The 21,325-nt window shown below is 40.3% G+C and overlaps 1 protein-coding gene across 1 annotated transcript; it reads left to right on the top strand.

The window, feature by feature from the left end:
* The first annotated feature begins 6,179 nt into the window (after positions 1-6,179).
* Positions 6,180-20,879, top strand: adra1aa (adrenoceptor alpha 1Aa). The gene is made up of 3 exons (XM_044110961.1): positions 6,180-6,304; positions 9,321-10,773; positions 17,777-20,879. The coding sequence occupies exons 2-3, from the start codon at positions 9,894-9,896 to the stop codon at positions 18,316-18,318; spliced, it is 1,422 nt and encodes a 473-aa protein (XP_043966896.1). The 5' UTR covers positions 6,180-6,304; positions 9,321-9,893; the 3' UTR covers positions 18,319-20,879.
* Positions 20,880-21,325: the final 446 nt, after the last annotated feature.

Below are 21,325 nucleotides of genomic sequence, written 5' to 3'. Positions count from 1 at the left end.
GTGCAGCTGAGCGACAGGATTTTCAAATTATAAAACATACTTTACGAAATACTGCTCCCTGTCAATATCTTTATATGTTGTGATTTTTTTCCCCCTCTAATGCTCTCAGTGGGAAGGAGATTACCTTGCAATACAAGATCTTTATCCTTTGCAGAAAATGGAGCAACATTTTGGGCAAAGATTTGTTGCATGCATCGTTACTCTGGTTGACTTCTCTGTTGGCGACAGCGTAATGTTTGGGACTGGCATTAAAATCCGAATTTGATGTTTCTAACAGCATGTAAAATAGCAATAAATTTGATTCCCTCACTTTCCACTGATCGCCAGCATGAATACTGATTTCAGGCTTTTATTGAGCTTTCTGAGCTCAATAAAAGCTGCTTTTTTCCAGGTGAAATCATTATACAACAACTTTGATGAATTTTACAAAGAAGACCTGGGTTCACAAGTCTGGATTCTTCCTGATCCAAACAGGGTGAATATTATACACACATATTGAAATATATACCCACAGTGAGCCTGAATGCCTCTTTTTACAATCCTGGCTGGATATTTGCTTAATTTGTGTGAATGTCAGACGATTATAGAGGCTCAGTGGCTGTCTGCTTTTCCCAAAACTACTTTGACCATGTCATTTGGACAAATGTCTTCTTTGAACACCCGACTGTGCCCAAATTTAATTGGGCACCAGTTGACCAGAGGTGAAGTTGAAGACGTTCTTCATTGCTCAGCAAGCAGTTCTCTTATACATCTGCCAGTAAAAGGGATCCTAGTCATGATGCTGCTACCACCATGCTTGACAGCAGATACTGTCTGTGTTCTCAGTTTGGAAACCTCATATTAGCTTCTCTAGTCATTTTTTGTTGTTGTGACCAAGCAGCTCTGCCTTTGTCTGATCTGACTGCAAACGTTTTCTCCAGAAGGCTTTTGGCTTGTCCTTAAGAACCTGTAAATGTCACTCAAATCTGATTTTGGGGCAATAACTTCTTGGTTGACATTTCCTCAGCACTTGGAGATGCCAAACTCATTTTTCTGTGGACAGTGACACTTGTCAACTTCACTCAACTCAATGAAGAAAAATAAAAACTTATGACAATGAAAGGGCAGTACACAAAAAGATAACATTAATGGGCATAAAATGAAAACAGAAAAGTTTATAACTGGTGCTATTATAGCAATAAAGCTACAACTTTAAGATGTATACCACAGCAAATATGACAAATCACACTTTGAATGTTATTTCACACTTTGAGTGTCGAACACAGAGAATGCCACTGACATTAAGACAGGTTTGAGTCTTGGTGAATCATTTGCTGCTCCTAAATATCCTGACATTATTCTTTTATCGGATGGTGACATTTTGGGTCAGATGAGTGAGAAACATTTGGGTATTCCCACGCGACAACAATCCAAAACAGACGTCAAAGCTGATTTTGGAAAAGAGCAAGCAAGTCCTAGATTAAGCTTCTGGAATGGCCACGACCCGAATCCTTTGAAAGCTCATGTACTGCGCCTCAAAGCTGGGTCCATGCCAGGAAACTGACCACTTTAAATGAGTTCCACCATTTCTGATCTGAGAAGTGGTCAAACGTCCAGCCACAATGGTGCACAAAGCTTGTGTGTGGTTTTGCTTTGGCTTTGTAAGGGACATTTCTCCAAATATCTGAGGGAGTTCATTTATGTGCAATACTTTGAAGCCGTAATCTGTTCTTTATTTAGAAATACTAATAAACAATGGCATACTGAGATCTAATCCAACTGTTCTTAATCTGGAAAAGAACATTATCTTTTTTATTTATGAATCAAAACATATGAACAAAAATGTGTTTCCGAACTAAAGAAAAGATTCACACACCCACTGCCAATAGAAAGCGATGTGTAATTTTGGCCAGTTTAGTGGAAATAAACTCGAGTGGTTCCCAAATGTAGATTTTTCCAATTTAGATATTTTACAGAGATTTCCAAAAGGTGTCTTCAGTTTTTTTAATCATTTAGTTTATCATTCCTGCTTTTATTTCATTGAAGTCATCTGCTGCGTCGTCACCCTTAAAAAAACAAAAACGTCAAATACATTAAAAACCCTTAACCATGTCAAGACAATAGCATGCTAAGAACCTAAGTCATTCATATGATGTGCCACTTTCAGTTTTACTAATGTTGTTTCCTGCTGAGAGATGAGTTTTACGTGAAGCCCAGACATAATCACCTGTAAGAACATTATATTAACCACTTGCCTTTTTTGCCTTAGAGAACAGAAACATGGCCTAAGGTTGCCTGCTGAGACTCTATAACTACACCAGAGTGGTGTTGGTGATTAGGCAAAATTAATTTGAAGTTTTGTCAATATTGATTTAAGCATAGAATCCAAGCACTTGGCTCCAAACCCAGCAAACTGATGCCAGAAAGCAATGAGTTGACGCCCATGCAGGGAACAGTCATGAGTCTTCAAATCCACTCCATTACCTCAGAGAGCTTCAGTCGTTTCAGGTGCGAGGCTGGTGTAGGTGTGTGTGTGTGTGTGTGCGTGTCTGTGCGTGTGTGTGTGTGTGTGTGTGTGTGCGTGTGTGTGTGTGTGTGTGTGTGTGTAGGTGGACGGCTGACTGCTGAAACCCAGCCTGGAGAACATCATCTGCGCAATGACAGAAATATCACACTTCTACCATAATGTCAATTCTGTTTTTGCCTTAAGCTCACGAATAAAAAAAAGAAGAAAAAGAAAGAAAAAGAAAGGCAGGCACAGAATAACTGCAATGCTGAAAGAAAAAGATGACAGCATGACACACAGGAAGCAAGAGGTTCAATGACAAATGTATCTGAATAAAAGGAGACGGTTTTGGTATCAACTCCTGGATGATGTTAACTGTCTTCGGTTACCTGCTAAAATCTGAATTTCTATCAAAAAGATTTTATCAGTCAGAAGTGCCGGAGGGGAACTCTCTTGATATGCAATTAGTCTGAATGTCACTGAAAATGCCAACATTAGTGTGAATGCTTGGCTCAGGGTTGTTGCCCCTGTGTGTATTCCTGCACAGGGGATATTGATCTCAGTGTGTGTCAAACGCAGCAGTGAATGGGCGAGTCAGACGGCTTTAATTCGTTTTACAACACACAGTCGAGCCACTAACAAGCCCGGCGTGCAGATGAGAACCGTGGCTTCCTCGTTTCAGTCAATCCTTTAAGCATGAATCATCAGCTTGTTCTGTATCCATGACATAATGACACAACTCTCGATGTTTGTCAAATACTGATTTTGAAAGGGATTTCTTTATTCTTCTTCTTATTATTATTAATTTCTCCTCCAGTGCTAGTGCACGCATGCACAATGATCTCCTAAAAGGTAATATGACCTTTTATGACCTCTGGCTCAAATTGCTGTGAAAATTGTTTGTCAATTCCGAAAGCAGCTTTATTTCTCACATTTGCTTTGATGGAATGATCAATTTATTTATTATGCATACAAAACAAAAACGTCCAATTATGTCCCTCGGCGCTTTCTGCTGGACTCGTACTTCCAGGGAGCAGAAAGCTGCGCTTGTGATTTTTGTTTTTGACGTGAAGAAGTCGATTTCTTTTCCCCAGAACCTCGCAGCGGGAGGAGGGGGGGAAAAAAAAAAAAGAAAGAAAAGACAAGCACTGTAAGATGAAAGTCTCGTCATTGATTGAGAGCCGAAGCTGCTCTTTAAGTCAGCTGTTCACCTCGCAGACAGACTCAACATCTGTCTAAGCTGGCTTCCACATTTTTATGAAAAACGATAAATGCTCTGTCTGGCTAAACTGAGGAATTGACCACAGTGTGGAAGAAAAGTGACTCAAAAAAAAGAAGAAGAAGAAAAGAAATTAATGTACAGTATTTATTCATGGATGCTTGTGTTTCTTCTCTCTGCTCCCTTTAAGTTAGATGAACCAGGGGAACATGCCAGACTATAATTAAGCACTTACATTCAATCTTACTTCTTCGCCATTTTTCATGTTTATTGTACTGACTTGCTTATCTGATTGATACAGATGTGTTGTCTGTAGAAGTAAGGAAGAAAAAAGCATCTGTATTAATCTATGGTGGTGGGTTTTTTTTATGCCTGGAAATTTAGACTGAGGGGAATAATTGTCATAGTCAGGTCCATTGTGACAAAACTGGCATAATTTTCCAGATGTAAGGAGATGAGAAAATAAGTCATCAAGACATGACTGTCACATATATCATGTCTCCTGTTGCCATAAATGATAATTGCTGGAATTTTGTGTGAAAGACCAACAAAACAGAGCACAGCTGGAATTAAAAAGCAATAATTGTCATGATCCACAAGTGATAGTTTTTATTATTATTATTATTATTATTATTATTATTATTATTATTATTATTATTATTATTATTATTATTATTATTATTATTATTATTATTATTATTATTAATTTATTAATTTATTAATTTATTTATTAATTTATTTATGTGTGTGTGTGTGTTTGTCCCTTACGTCTTCAATCTGTCTTATCATTTTGGTTATTTTGGTGCATTTGGGTTTATTCGTCTTAGATTATTAACATATTAACATCTAATGTCATTTTCCACCATTCCCTCAGTATGTAAGGGTTCTGGTTTTTATTGTTTTTGGCTGGGTCATCTCCTCAGCTCTGCTTGATGTTCCTGGTGCCTGGTTTGGTTTTGGGGCTTTACTTTCTTTATCTACACTTCACATTTCTGGATTTTGGACCTGGACCTGATTTTCTACCACACATTTGCTGGGTCTCCTACAGATTGTCCATCCATCCATTTTCTGTTCACCCTTCTCCCTAATGGGGTCAGGAGGGTTGCTGGTTCCTATCTCCAGCTACTTTCTGGGTGAGAGGTGGGGTTCACCCTGGACAGGTCGCCAGTCTGTCGCAGGGCAACACAGAGACAGACAGGACACACAACCATTCACACACACACTCACACCTAGGGAGAATTTAGAGAGACCAATTAACCTGACAGTCATGTTTTTGGACTGTGGGAGGAACCCGGAGAACCTGGAGAGAATCTACAGGTTGTCAAACTACAAATTGTAATTGTTATTGCTTTCTCTCATCAATATCATTGTTTGTTTTACACTCTTCCTTGAAAGGGTTTCTTTCCAGTTCACTGTTATACATTATATTCTTTTGGTCTACTGTAAAATTCCAATAAAACACTAAAGTTTGTTTTTTACCCTTTCAGGTTTGAGGTCATAACATGACAAAACTATATAAAGAAGTTTTAAAGACAAGAATGTTTTTGTAAGGCACTGTGTGTATTTATGGGATTTGGGGTTGACAGCATTAATCTTTAAAATTTTAAGTATGCAGTCCCGCTAATAGGTCCAGACTTCAGTGAACAAATTAACAATGAGTCATTTGAGAGAAAAGGTCTGGTTTATTTAATTACAAAGAAATGGCTGCGATTGCAGAGGCTGAATATTCATAGACACTCCAATTCATTCAGTTATTAAAGTCTAATTAGGTGTATCTGAGTCATATCATTGAATATTTCATAAACAGGAACTTTTTACAATTTTTTTTATTTATTTAAAACACGTAATATAACAAGCAGTGTAACATTTACAGACTACTTGAACTAAACCGATAAAGAATGTTTTTCAAAAAATAAATCAAACACAATGGTACACACACACACACACACACACACACACACACACACACACACACACACACACACACACACAAGCTAGCACTGGAGGAGATAATTAAAGTCGTTAAAGTGCGCTTTATTCCACTTAAAAAGAAGTTGACTAATTCAAAGTCTGACAGGGCCACCGATAATTGTTTCAAGTGTCAGAAGAGATAACTTTTTTGTTGTTGCTTATTCTTGCACTTTGACAGTTGTCAAGGTGAGTGACGACCGCTGGAAAAGTCGTGCGGGGTCGATAGTGACTGGATGCGATGACGCACAGGGGGAGTGATGCTGAGCGGCGGTGAGGTGATGAGAGAATGGTTGGTTGGTTGGTTGGTTGGTGGTGGAGAGGAGGAGGAGGGTGGGGCAGCACTGGCGGGAGGGAGAGGTGGATGGGTGGGTGGGGTGGGCGGCGGAGTATGGAGAGAAAATAGCTCAAGAGGGCAGTGAGTGATTTTGTGCTCATCATCATCTGAAGAGACTCGGAGCACCTGGGGCTGGATCTGCAGATTATCCCCGGCAGATGTGAGCACTCTCCGTCATGAGCGCACTTGGCTCTCCGCCCGCCGCCGCCTCCCTGCGCGACTCGGCAGCCGGAGCCGAGTCCAAACGCCGCTCAGCGCAGCAGCCGTCGGGATGCGGAGACAGACTCAAAGTTAGGTGAGTCTTCCAGATATGTTAATTTCAAATGTTTGTGAAGTAGGCCTATTTATTTATTTTTTTTGTACCAAACTTGCTTTCCTTTGTCCCTTTTTTTCCCCCTTAATGGTGCGTTTTTTTAACATATGTCTGCTCTGGCATTTCATTTATGAATACTATTGTTTTAGAGGTTGAATTTGCCTAAGCCAACTTGTATGTAGTTAACCACAAAAGTATGTAACGATATTACGATATATAATTGAATTAAACACTGGAAGAAATAATCTGAAGTTGTTACGCGCGGTCATCCAAAGGCAGCCTTTTTAATCAGTTAATCTCTTGTAAAATCAGTCTCTAACAACACTAAGTAACCTTTAAATGTAGAATTGATGTTAATGATAATAGTGAAGTTTTCAGTGGGCGTAGAGCGGAAAGCTCTATGAGGGAGCTCTCTTGTGGCCACGGCCCCGACTATCCATTTGTCATTTCATTGCGCTGGAAATGAACTTTCTGTCAGGCCCCGTCCGGCGCCGTGCCCGCCTCTTATAGAGCTGAGATTTTCCTGCGGTGAAGAGGTTGAGATTACATCTGAGCCACGGATGCCAGTTTACCTCTGACCAACTAAAATAAGTATAGACAGACAGTGCAGTCCAGCTGTCCACCGCCTCAACACGTTGTCGTGGATCTGACTGGAGAATCGCCAAACACGGAGCTTACACCTGCAGCTCTTCCTGCATTGGAGGAGCATAAAAAAAATCCATGTTTTTTTTTTTCTTTTGGTTTTTGTTTTTTACTATGCCCTTCGGAGCAGGCTGTGTGACAGCTTCCAACACCGGGATCTTCTCATCAACCCCCACTGTAGATGTGTGTTCTTCTGAATGTTACAGGACAGGGAAGAGTGAAAGTCTTCTGAATAATTAGTAGAAATGAAAACTCATTCTCCTGAAATACCAGTATCAAATGATTACTGGTCTTATATTTGTGCAACTGGATTTTTTTAAATTTGGGTTCCTTGCTCATATGCGACTTTTTTCACATCACTTTTGCACGTGTATTCCTTCCACTGGAAGTTGGATACCCTGAAATGAAATCTGATGCATCCTTCTAACTGAATTATTCTCAGTATGAATCTGTTTGTGTCTGTGAAGGCCTTGGGGATCTGTTGGAGAACATTAAACATAAACTGACACACTAATCAGAGAAAGCAGCAAAGAGGCAGAGAAGCTGCAGAGATTTACGGCTCGGATGGAAGAATCTGTTGACACGACAACTGTTGTGAGTTATATTTCACACATTTAGCCACAGGAAAAAGTGGCACGACGACAGCGTATGTAGAAAGGGTTGATAAGCAGTCCTGGAAGTGGTAGAATCCACACAGCGGGAAACAGCAAATGTTTTCCCTCCATGGTCAGATGAGACCAAATTTGAACTTTCTGGTTTACACGCCAAACAATATGTGCATAGGGAAAACTAATGCTCCTCATCCCTCTAACTGCACCGTCTTCTCTGTGAAACATGGTGGTGGAAGCATCATGCTGGGTTGCTAAGAGCTGACAAAGCTGGAGGATTCACCTCCCAACAGGAAGCCTGAGTCTGTACGCCCCCTAAAGGCCTCCAGCTGCAATTGAAGCAAAAAGTGTTTCTAAAAGCTGCGCATACTCAGATAAGATACACATGCATGCCACACTTTTCACCCTAAAAAAAGGTAATAAGTTTAATATTGAATCATTTGAACAAAATAGTTTTCTGACAGATTGTGATTTTCTAATAAAATGACGTTGTGTTGTACCCCAAGAGTCTTACATATACTAAAGGATCCTAATACTTCCAATGCTGCATAAAGATTTTAGTCTGATTGAGCAAAACAGGTGCTCATTTTGAGGAAAGAAAAATACAACTCTCATGAATCTTTTATGGGCATTGTTACAAGGTTTCTACTTTGACTTGTGTGGGTGATAGAAGCTTGAGGTGGTGTGTCTTGTTGTTCATCCAATGGATTTTATTTATGGATTTTTTTTTTTGCACATTGTGCCAGAAAAAGAGATAATCTGCAAAATGATAGACAGACAGATAGATATATGAACTCAAAAGACCTTTTCAGTTTTCAACAAAGCAGATTAGCAAAATCCAAACTAGCAATAACGCCACAGTACTTTTACTTGTCTAATATACATTTGTTTAATCTGCACAAGCAGGAATAATTTTGTGTCCATCAACATGAGGAAGTTTTTGACCATGACATGGAGATGCTACACTGGTGGGGCATCATTTACTTTTAGCAAAGCAATGCTCTCCTCATTGAAAGCAAATCTGAGTCAAAGACAAATTTCTTGCTTGTGTGTCACAAACTTGTCGATTAAAGCTGAGTCTCATTCTGAAAGAAGAGATCGCCAGGTGACATCGCACAACATTTACCCAAGGAGATGAAAATATATATCTTTTCTTATTAAAATGAACTCTTTTTTTTCATCCAGCAGCTCTCTCATTCTAGGAGTGTGTGACAACATCCTGGAGAGATGCGGCTTTGAAGTTTGATTATACAGTGCATTGCCAACAAATTTCTGCCTGGCCTCCGCATGGATCAGAGGATTTTATTGTCATTTTATGTGATAGACCAACACAAAGTAATGCGCAATTGTGAAGAGCAGGAACAATGGCGATTTTTAAAAGAGAAAACATAATCTTTTCAATAGTGTGCCGCGTTCTGAAAAATGTCAACATGGTTTTCCAAATTTCTGTACCTAATGTTTTTAGTTTACTCGATAAGCAAGAGGAGTCTGCGCTCACACGGCTCTCACACACCAACAATGGTTCAGACGCCGCTTCTCGCCCACAGACCACACAGGGCTGAGCAACAGTTATAGGGAAAAGAAAAAGGAAACTACAAACCTGAAACAATAGCCAAAATCGTGGATGTTTATATATATATATATATATATATATATATATATATATATATATACATACATATATTTTTATGTGTGTGATGAATGTGCCAGCTCTCTTTACACCCGTTCTTCTATCTCTTTTGTCACAGGTGCAGGAGGCTGCCGGAGAATGCTGCAGCTCAATATGCCCCTGCATGCTATGGGAAGAGGCTATCTGTTGAGTGCTGCTCACCTCCCACTCGGCCCAAAAAAGAGTCTTCTCGTTCAATCTTTTAATACAAAAGACTTAAAATTTGGGTCCGGAGTGACATTTTTATCTTTGTCGAGAGGATGCAAGGTACAGCCGTGTGTCTATCCCCTTTGTAGTGCTTTTCTGTCAGCGCTTTGCACCAGCTGTCTAATATCATAAATAACATCGCAAATGTTTTCAAGATGGATTTCCTGATTTTAACAAAGTAGGCTTCATTTGCATATTTTATTCTTCTCTCTCAGTAATTCTTGAAGCATCCCGGTGCATTGCCGGCATAATGGCTCATTTGCAGGAGGCCTCATCACTCAAATTATGTTTTGACAAGACTGCCTTGATGTGATCATTACGTTGATGGCTTTCACGAGAATGCCATGAAGCCCCTTTTTTTCTCCAGAGAACAGCTGTGCTTTCCACGGACCCGGGCCCACCAACCAGCAGCGTTTTGGAGCTGGTCAATCCTGTGTTGGTCAGCATGATGACCCCGGCTTCTCTGACCCAGAACTGCACGAACTGCAGCCACATTTTCTTCCCAGAGCTCAGGGTGGTGAAGACTGTGGCTCTAGGGATGATTCTCGGTGTGTTCATCCTGTTCGGAGTGGTTGGAAACATCCTGGTCATCCTCTCTGTGGTTTGCCACCGCCACCTTCGGACGGTCACTCATTATTTTATTGTCAACCTGGCAGTGGCAGACCTGCTGCTGAGCTCCACCGTGCTACCCTTCTCAGCCGTTTTTGAGATTTTGGATCGCTGGGTGTTCGGACGGGTCTTTTGTAACATTTGGGCAGCTGTGGATGTGCTCTGCTGCACGGCCTCCATCATGAGCCTCTGCGTGATTTCCGTGGACCGCTACATCGGAGTCAGTTATCCTCTGCGCTACCCCTCCATCATGACGAAGCGCAGGGCTCTTTTGGCAGTGATGCTGCTGTGGGTGCTCTCCATAATCATATCCATCGGACCATTGTTTGGTTGGAAGGAACCGGCGCCGGAGGACGAGTCCATCTGCAAGATCACAGAGGAGCCAGGATACGCCATCTTCTCAGCCGTCGGCTCCTTCTACCTCCCCCTGACCATCATTCTGGTCATGTACTGTCGAGTTTATGTCGTCGCTCACAGAGAGAGCCAGGGCCTCCGAGAGGGCCACAAGACGGAGAAGTCAGACTCGGAGCAGGTGATTCTCAGGATCCACCGTGGAAACACAACCGCACTGGAGGAGGAGACCCTGCGTAGCCGCACGCATTTCGCCTTGAGGTTACTCAAGTTTTCACGTGAGAAGAAAGCTGCAAAGACGCTGGGCATTGTGGTTGGCTGCTTTGTGTTGTGCTGGCTGCCGTTCTTCCTGGTGTTACCAATTGGTGAGTATTTTCATCTTTACCTTGGACGCAATGTTGGTACTCATACTCACAACCTCTTAACCTCAATACTGTATTTGAAAGGCAGTCTATGCATGAAAAGCTGGATCTTTCTTACCCGCTTGTGATAACATAAATTGATTTCAGCGTTGTTTTCGTCCTTGACGATCTGCGTTTCAGTGAAATATTTTCAAAGGTGGGATCTTGACTCTCAGCAACTCTCGATAGCCACTGATCCTTTGCAATAAAAGCTGTAATTAACTTGAGGATTAGCTTTGCCTTCCCTGAATTAGAGGAAAGCGCTAACAATGCTAGCTCAATGGTCATCCTGTTTACGGTGGCAGGTTGAAATGTGTGACACAGTTCCTCACGTTTGTCATGCCTGTAGCCACAATGTGGTTCTCGTCCAATCACGCCTTTAGTTACATCAGAGTCTACGTTTAGAGAACTATTTACCTTCTGGATTAATTAATTGGACAGATCCCACTCATTGATTTATTCTGCAGCCAGGGCTTTTAAGTGCTTCCTCTTTTAATGGTCAGAGCATTTTAATTGAACCCCTCCTTTGTGGCTTCAGGCAGGAGTTCCAAGATTTCAGACAAGCCTCGCAGCTTCCAGAGCACAGCACACTTGTAAATGTAAGGCTAGACAACCTATAAATAGCCCGTATAAATCTTTCATATCTCTGACGTCCTCCTGTCCTTACTATCTGTAAACAAGCTCAGAGAATTTCAGACCGACATACATTTAAAAAGTGGACCCTTGTCTGAGATGTCACAGCTTGCACTGTGTCTTTGTGACTCACCTCGTTCAGTGCCACCCCTTCAGTGACAGATAAGACCATCACAATGGAACCTTACATGACAAGACTAGCATGCATGGAATGGAAATAAATCTCCTGCTTTTCCATCCTCATGCGAGTCAGATGGATATTCGAAGCCAGTCGATACAAACTTTGACAAATCTCGTTCTTGTTGCTGTTCCATAGTCTCATGCTGGCAAATATAGCTGACCATTTGGTTGTGTACTTTCTGACTGGTAAGCGGGTATAAAAGCCAACGCGGAAAAATGCTCCGCGCTGACGCTGGAGTCACTTCTCATACCACATATGTCCGTCGACAATGATAGATTTAGCAATGACTCACCAAGCAGCGGTATTGTACTGACACAGAGCTGGACTGCCTACAATTGACCGACATTTATCTGTCACGAGACAGGAAAAAATAAAAAAGGAGTTTGGGACTAGGATCACGGTTGAGATTCTAAAGAAGACAAGTTGTTAGGCCTTATTGTTGTTTATTTGAGGGCTGTCCTTCTTGCCACTTGACATTTCAGAAGTTCCTCTTCTGTGTTATTTCATGGCTTAAAATAATGCTAAATAAAATAAGAGATTTACTTACTGACGAAACAAAAACGAAGACATCATGTAATAATTTAGTGGCCTACATTTTGCTCTGTGTGCTTGCCCGCAGTCTTCTAGAGTGCTTTTACAAGGTCTTCCTGGTTTCTCTGTTTACTAAATTTAGCCAGTATCTCTGGCAGAGCTGCAGAGACTCATGTGGAAGAATTTGTTGAGAGGCAACAGTTAGACATGAATCCTACAAACGTGCCTTTTGGGAAAGAGTGGCAAAAATAAAGCCTTTGTTGAAAGAAAGTTGGAAGAAATCATGCCTGCAAGACAATATGGGACAGGCATGGGGAAAAAGGTGCTGCAGTCAGGCTGGCAAAAAGTGTAACTGTCCTGCCAATGAGCTAATATTAGCATTAAAATACTTAGATTATTGAATATATTAATCAGGTAATATAATTTCTTTAATAATCAATTAAACAATCTGGTTACGAGTCTGATGTGGATTCTTGACCTTCTCAGGAAATAATCAGTGAACCGGCATTTAAAAAGACGTGGACCTTATCAATCATTTTCTCATGTCTACCAAACCAAACCAACTCAAATTAAAGAACGAGCAATGAAGAACAAAAAGAAAGCTCAAATGGATACCTTATTAGACTTTAGCAAAACCTTTTATGAAAAGATCTTCCTTTTTAGCCTTATTTGATCTAAGAAAGAAAGCGGACAAACAGGTTTGAAGTTCTCTATTATCCAGTTGCAGATCAGCAGAATAGCGCAGAGTTCTCCATCCTCATCTCCATGGAAACGTCCCTTGATTTCAGGATCTCAGGCTATCAGTCAGCAGACAGGATAGGAGTCTGTCTCTTCGGCTCTCTGTTTCTCACCGAAGCGTCTCGGCTCGCCGCCCCTTGGACAGGGCAGGGTTGGTTGGAGAAATGAGAGAAGGTAACAGGTGACTTGTCCCACATGCCTGGGTGTTCGGGGTCCGGACTGGACCGGATCTCAGTATGACAGCAGTTAGGTAATGGCTACTGGCTCGAGTCGTGAAAGGTTCCCCAGCTGACGATAAGAGTCATACAGAAGAATGTCGTTTCCCGCAGGAAAGCCCGTCAAAAAAGAAGGATTCAGGAAAGTGACAGGCAGAGAAACAGGTGATGCTGATGAAAACAAGACAAGGAATTTCAACAGTGAATGGAGCTTATCTTGATGAGAGAAGAGCTGCACACATTTCAATAGCTCTGGTTCTATTATTATTATTATTATTATTATTATTATTATTATTATTATTATTGTTGTTGTTGTTGTTGTTGTTGTTGTTGTTGTTGTTGTTGTTTGGCTTCCAATGTCCTTCCAACCCTCCTAGGCTTCCTGCCATGTCCTGCACTTGAGTTGAATTAGATCCATATCAGGAGGCAGTCGGTATGATGTGTTGGTGCAGATGTCAAACCCTCGAGGGGACAAATCCTCAACTAAACTTTACCAAGGACATTGATGTTTCCACGTAGCATCCCAGTAGAAGCCTCCAAGGTTGTCATAGCTGTCAAAACACTTACATGAGCTTTATTGTTGTACTAATATCATTTAAATTCTTTCTAATTAGGAAATTGGTGCTCTTCTTTATCAATTCAACGCATTGGCTGCTAAAATCTGAGCCTGGCAGGTGCTACACAAAGATGTAAAAATATTTTTTGTTGATTTGATGGGAATGTGGAGCTTGAGAAAGACACAAAGGTTCTGACTGCAGCCCTAAATATACAGCCAGAGCTGCAATGCAGTGGCTTAGATCAACTTCCATGTGTTCAAAAGTCCAAAATACCACCTAAATGAAAGATTAGAATCTGAAAAAGTTGAGAATTTATGTTTTCCAATCCATTTCTGAAAAGAACAATAGGCTACAAAATGGGTTTCTAGATGTAAAACGCTAGAAGAGCGCTAACTCAACAGAGCAACAATTACAACGAAAGACGACCCACTGTAAGGTATTGACACACGGGTGCGAATACCAATGCTCACTGGGTTTTTTTCCCCACTTATTAATTTGTGAGAAAACAGAAAACTGCAACTTATTTCCTTTCAACGTCATTATTACTTTTGGATGGAACTGTGTTTCACTGAGCCAAATGATGGAAAGGTGGCTAATTCACACACTGCTTCTTTTCCGACGGCTTCGGATTTTATGACTCATGACTCGTGACACGTTCTATATCAGATAAACCCCTCAAGTCATCATCTTGACACCCTCAGTACAGATATCTGCACTAACTGCCCACCTGGGGATAGCATCAATCACTTCGGCCCTCCACTAAAATCCCAGCCCATGTATTGCTCATCTTTCTGTCTTGATGAAATTCACCAACATGCAATAAAACTGATTGCCTGGGTTCAGACCTTTAAATCCGACCTTTAGATCTGTCCAGTCCAAAGACTTGACTGATTTGTCTGGCACAGTGAGATGAAACAATTGCTTTGTGTGTAAAAAGAAAAAAAAAAAGAAAAGAAAAGAAGAGCCCCATCTGAACCAGTGGCCCAGAGGCTAAAGTGCACAAACTGATGGATAAATGGAGGAAAATACTGATTTGGTTTTATTATTTTTCCTGTGTATTTTCTGAAACTGCGTCAAAAAAAATAGATATATTGCAGCCTGACTACACATCTGTGTCAGCTTAAATAAATCCAGTGACTTTGGGGGCTTTTGGTGATGAGTTTTGGAAAGGCTATTGTAATCCCCCCATGGAAATCAGTTAGAGATGGAGGAAACTAAAATATTCTGCCCGATATTAAGAACAACAGCAAGCCAGCTGTCCAAAAAGTAAAGGAAATCATACATATTTAAAAAACTATGACAGCATTTCTGAAGTCAGACAATAGGAAAAGAAGATTAGATGGTTTCTTCCATTTAGTGTTTGTTAAGAGGCTTTGAAAACTAGTCATATCCCTGTCAGTTTTAGATGTGCTGTAAGATGATCTTCATTCAACCTAGAAGTGTGATTCCCAAAGGAAATTAGATCTCTCACAAGATGACTCAAGCATCTTTATTTTATTTTTTTTTATTGTATGTATAATTTATTCAGAAACAGATTATTGAGATTCTTCTCAATATTCAAAGGGAAAAAAATCTTATTAGCATTGCAGAAATAAACCATTGCCATAATTGCTCAGCAGCCTTTATGCATTTTTTTTTCTGCTGGTATTTTGAGGATTTTTCTTTGGTGATGAGCTCCTCATCTTCTAGGTTGGAAGGCCTCCCTGCCATCACCCTAATGATGGCTTTCTCATTCACACACAGTCCTGCTACTATTAAACAGGTTTTACTAATAATAATTATTATTGTGTTTACATTATAAACTGTGTTAGTATCTTCTGCAGCGAGTCGTCGCGTGACAAAGTTTGCATTACTAGAACTGGAGCGTCTCTGAGTGAATTCTAAGGAATATTGATCATTTTCTTAACCGTGACATGCCAAAAATAGAAAATCTTTCCAGATTCAGCGTGTTACTGTAACTTCAAAAACACAAAACAGAACAACTTTACTGATTTTCTTTCAACTTATGTCAACCGTCCAAAACCTTCTTATTTACATCTATGGCAGTGTGATGTCTGCAGCCCTACAGTAGATAAAAAAATGGCTTATGCTGCTTTAAAATAATAATAATAATAATAATAATAATAATAATAATAATAATAATAATAATAATAATAATAATAATAATAATAATAATAATAATAATAATAATAATAATAATAATAATGGGTCTTTATGTATGTTTGCTTCTTTGCATTATTGTGTCTTCCAAAGAGTTCATGTTTTGGTGGCTGCATGATTAAAATCTCAATAGATACAACAAACAGCCCGTGGCAAAACAAACCGGTGTTACACAACAGCCTCTGCCGAAGCATGTTGTCTGTTTGGAGGTTTCAGAAATACAAAATTACAGAGACACAATGTGTTTATCAAACAGCTGTAACACCCCTCTGTTTTTTTGCAAAGCTAAAACACAAAAACAGAGAAAAGAATCTGTCAGGAACACCAACAATGATCGAATTGTTCTCTGCTAAAGCCGTCGATAGAGATAGAAAATAATTTGCTCACAGACTATCCTCTTTTCATATGTTCATTCATGATTACATCACCCTCTTGTATTTACAGAGCTCAGATTTATTTATTTTTTTTCTACCAGTAGCAGCTTGCAATAAAACATTTCACTGAAAGCTTTTACCATTCCAGCCGAGGGAACGGATATCAGCCTGAGAGGTGTAGTGCAAGCAGACGGGGCTTTAAATTATTTTAATGCTTCATTGTCTCCCAATACGTGGCAAGTCACCTTACATATACAAAGACAAGCAGAGCTGCATATAATACCCCCCTTTAAGCCATTACCTTTGCTTCTTCATTAAGGATCCCACTCATATTCGTGAGTGCTTCCTCTAATCAAGGGAAGCACAGTCTATTACTGCAAGTCTATTAGAACGCCACATCTGAGACTGAGTCATGAGGTTATATTTAGTGAAAATTTTATGAAATAAGAGTAACATGTCATTAACTTTAATATCAAAAAGGAAATGACTATCGCTGTGGCTGCAGTTCACGTGTTGCTTTATGGAAATTTGGTGAGGCACTGGCAATGGAAACTGGAGGTTTAAATTTAAATCCAAATCTCCTCAAGTGAGCTTGCAGCATGGCCAGGGTTAATATTGGTTAGTTTACCACTTTGCCTGTACAAGCATCTGCTCTCAAATTATAAATCAAACTAATTTGGGGGATTTGTTGAGCTTTCCTTGATAAAAATTGGGACTGCGGGTGGCTGGTTGGCATAGGTTTTGTTTGTATAAAAGGGTTCTTTTGTTGTTTTGCTTTTTTTTTTTTTCAAAATTAAGACACAATAGCACATTTTCCTCTCTGTATCAATGAATACATCCACATATAACAAGATTCTGCATGGCGGAGATGTTTCTAAAGTTTTCTAAAATGACGGCAACAAAAATAACTACAGCACATCTTATTAACCGATTTACAAGACAAATTATAGTTCACTAGCTTTCTTTAAAATTTATTTTAAGAGCTAAACATCTTTAAACAGCCTTTCTCTTGTTATTAATCATTTATAAGCGTAGACTCTCTTACAGTCACTGCAGCAGCATTGCGCAGCTTCACTGTTAAAATAGGATTTCACCGAAATTCTCAAATTGAAGGCATCTTGATTACATGGTTAAGATTTTTAATCTGTCATTAGCATCTTATATTAGAGATAAATGTGATTAGCACATTGAGTGCTGTTAGTGGGTCTGTGCCCTGTGGAGTAAATACATCCCAGCATTAACTCTATTATATTGCCAACATTTAAAGTCAAGAGTATACCTTGTTAACTTGTTCTATTCAAACTGGAAGACCATTACTTTAAATTTATATCCCCTTGAGGCCCACGGCATTCACTGCAGTCGTTCTTTCAAACAGTGGATGTTGCTCCGTTTTACAGAAAAGAACCTGCAGAGAACGTGCCTTCCTAAGCAGACAGCCCCAAAATTAAAACCTAGACCTTACACTGCAAGTAAATTTAGCACTGAAAGCGTCCGCATCATCTCTGCTGCGGCTTGTTTTGTCTGTAGATCTTTGTCGCTCCTTTCTTCTAAACTCCTCTGTGTCACCTGTCACTGCAGGCTCCATATTCCCCGCTTACAGACCTTCAGACACGGTCTTCAAGATCACCTTCTGGCTCGGCTACTTCAACAGCTGCATCAACCCCATCATCTACCCGTGCTCCAACCAGGAGTTCAAAAAGGCTTTTCAGAGTTTACTCGGAGTTCAATGTCTGAGGACGACTCCCAGGCCACACCACCACCATCTGAGCACAAGTCAAAGTCAAACCCAAGGTCACAGCCAGGGCCTCACTCTGAGCCTCGACAGCAGGGGGGCTCCCAGCAGACTCAGCCCCTCCTCGTCGGTGGCCCTTTCCAGGACTCCTTCCTCCAGGGACAGCAGGGAATGGAAAGTCTTTTCCGTGGGCCCCATCGGCGGCGGGGAGGGCCCGGCCGATACGAGCAGAGCCAAGGTGGCGAAGCTGTGCAACAAGAGCCTCCGCCGCAACTGCTGCTGCGTCCTCAGTCCTGGGACTCCCCCACAAGAAGCCGCCGTTGTTGGAGACCTTCCGACGATTAAAATCCACCAGCTTTCTCTGTCGGATAAAGGAGAGCCTGTGTAACCCGCTGTCAAAAGATGCACTGTTCTGGACTCTTATTTAGAGTCAAAGATGAGAGACTGTGTTTTATTTTAATACTGTTGCTGCTCTGAAGCTGAAATTTACCTCAACTTTAATATTGTTCCTTTAATTCATTTCCTGCTCTTGGGTTTGACTTGGGTAAGAAGGCAACAAGAAGAAGGTTTTTTTTGTTTTTTTTTTGTCCAACATGTAAATGAAAATGATCTACAATCCCTTTGGTGAGGTGGACCAGCTAATTAAAGCATCCCAAGATGTTTACATTCACATTGGGTATGAAATGTATGCACACCCTGTTCAAATGGCAGATTTTCTGATGTAAAAACGAGAGCAAGATGAATAATTTCAGGATATTTCCGACCTGTATTGCGACCTATGACCTGTACAGCTGATCTGAAAAAACAAACTGAAATATTTCAAATAATCTAAACAATTCATGTCTTAAGTGTGCACACCCTCTAATTGTATTAAGTTTTTGTCTTCCGACTTGACCCTTACCTTCAAACTGATGCTAACCAGGAGTCAGAAGCTGCTCATTTAAAGTGCCAAACACAACAAAGTTGACTTGTACTAGAAGATATTTTCTCACCTTTCTTAAGTTTGCAACTCACAGCAAAAATCAAAGTCTGCCAAGAGCTTCCAAAGCGTCAGAAAAATCCGATTGCCAAAAAGGTATCAGTCAGGAGAGAACTACAAGGCATTAAATATGCCAGAAAACACAGTGAACCCAGTCATCAAGAGGATAAATTGAAGTGTAAGTGTGTTATGAAAAACTAGATGTCCATCCAAATTAAATAAAACGATATGAAGACAACTGGTCGGGAAAGAAACAACATTAATTGTAAGAAATTTTAATGCAGGTATTGGCTGTTGTGGACTGTCATGCTCTTATATCAGGGTTATGTTGTAATGTGGCAAAAAGGCAGCATTTTCTTTCAAATAAAAATATTGTATTTTTGCTAAATCTTGTAAAAATACATTTAATGTCCTCTCAAAGCATGAGGATATATGCATTGGCACCAGATTAAGCTAACTTTTTGTTCATAGTTCCGGCAAAAACAAACAAACAAAATTTTTAAAAAACAGAGAACATCATTAATAGAACACAATATTCATAAGCCATCAGCCATACTACTCGTTAATGTTTGTACAAACTGGACTTAAATTACAAAGCTGAAGATGAATAAGAACATCATCATTCAACAGAAATGCTTAAATATGAAAGGGTTCTTGAACAAAGTTTTAGTTTAATTGGGCACCACACATTCAGCTGCACAAGAAGAATTTCAGAAATGATGTATCTAATGTCTTTACAGAAAGAGAAATCTGACTTTTTGCACGCGCTCTATTTTCCATTAAAGGAGAGAGGTTTAAATGTGTAAATACGAAGGTTTAATCTACTGCATGGTTTCAAATGACATATTTGAAAAGAAAAAAGAAAAAAAAAGACGCTGGTGCTCCTGATGGTTCCAAAGTTTTCCTGAAGCTGCTCATCTTGTGAAAATGTTTGCGTCCGCAGTACAAACCGAGGAACCTCACACGCTTCCGTGTCACAATAAATTCCTACGACAAGTTTCCCAGTGGAGGAGGATTTCTGAGGACGTTTCTGAGCTTCTGTTGCTTGTTGTCGTCTCTGCTTTGTTTTTTCTTGTGGGTTAATTCACTACACAAATTTGTCTCTCTACTTTTCCCCCCACATTCCCACAGTGTGATGAATCCTGTGAGCGGGGCCAGATGGATCCCTTAATGCACTGCTCTGGAATTTTAACTGACCTTGTGGTTTGCTGGCCTCAATCCGGACCAACCTCGAGCCTCTTAAAATAAAATGAATCTGCCGGATTTAGAGATGTCAGAATAAACTCTCACACAGTCTCAGACATTCTTCTCTCAGGCCGCGCTCCCCTTTTCGATCGCTGTCAGTTCTGATAACCGTCGACGGATCGCGATTCTGGCCCTGGGTGGGGCCCTCTTTCTCTTTCCCTATAAATCAAGTTCAAACCAGAGATTTACATACAAAGACAATTTGTTTCCTCACTGACTGACATTAACTCAGACTCTTCCTGCTTTAGGTCAGCTAGGATCTGCACAATGTTTTATTTTGTTTAAATGCCAGATTTCTGTAAAGAAATGTTTCTTTCTTCCTTTAGCTCCAGAGATTAACGTGTGTTTTATCAGCATCCGTGTGACTCCTGGAGCAGAAACACCCAAACCGTGTCATGCTCTCTCACCTCTGCACCTTAAAGCTGAGGTGATGTTTTCAGGATCGCGAGCATCGCTGTTGTCCCGCCTGAATGTAGCAACGATATTAACGGCCAAAGTCTTGAATTTTATTTTTAATTAGAGAACAGAACATGTCTTGACAATAAAGGTTTTTGTCTTAGTGGTCATGTGTGAACTATAACGTGGATTTTGGCACAATGGAGCAATGTTGTCTCCGCTCACATTCATACCTTGCCAGCGCTTTCTCCGATCCGTCGCTTGTCTGTCGCTCATGCTGAGCCCATTGTTGAAGCAGACATGATGTGTTTATATGACACTAAAATAAAGAAAAACTACACCAGTGGAATTCTACGCAATTCCACGTTTTGTTATTATGTGAAGAAAATGGAAGCTTCCAGCATCTTCCATTAGATTAGAAGGGTTTCTTTTTCATTCTTTATCTTGTCATTTAGTAATTCTCGGTGCGACACCACAGACGAAAGAGGGGATATATGACTCTAAAGGTCCGGTTTGTTTGAGAAACTGTATTGTAAATGTTACTACTCCAGTTGAACCGAGTCCCCATCGTAACGGCTCTATCAGATGATGAGGCGTGAAAACAAATCTGAACGCTTATATTTCCCAGACAACATAATTCTAGTGTATGCAGACGTCTGAATTTAAAGTACCGAAAAAACAAACAAACACATATTTGCTCATTTAGCTGATACAAGTAATTGTGAACGTAACTTATGTAAAAACAGAAGAAGTTTAATCTGATCTATCGTTTGAA

The sequence above is a fragment of the Gambusia affinis genome, linkage group LG03 (assembly GCF_019740435.1).
Source record: "Gambusia affinis linkage group LG03, SWU_Gaff_1.0, whole genome shotgun sequence".
NCBI lineage: Eukaryota > Metazoa > Chordata > Actinopteri > Cyprinodontiformes > Poeciliidae > Gambusia > Gambusia affinis.
This window is presented reverse-complemented; position numbering and strand designations above follow the sequence as displayed.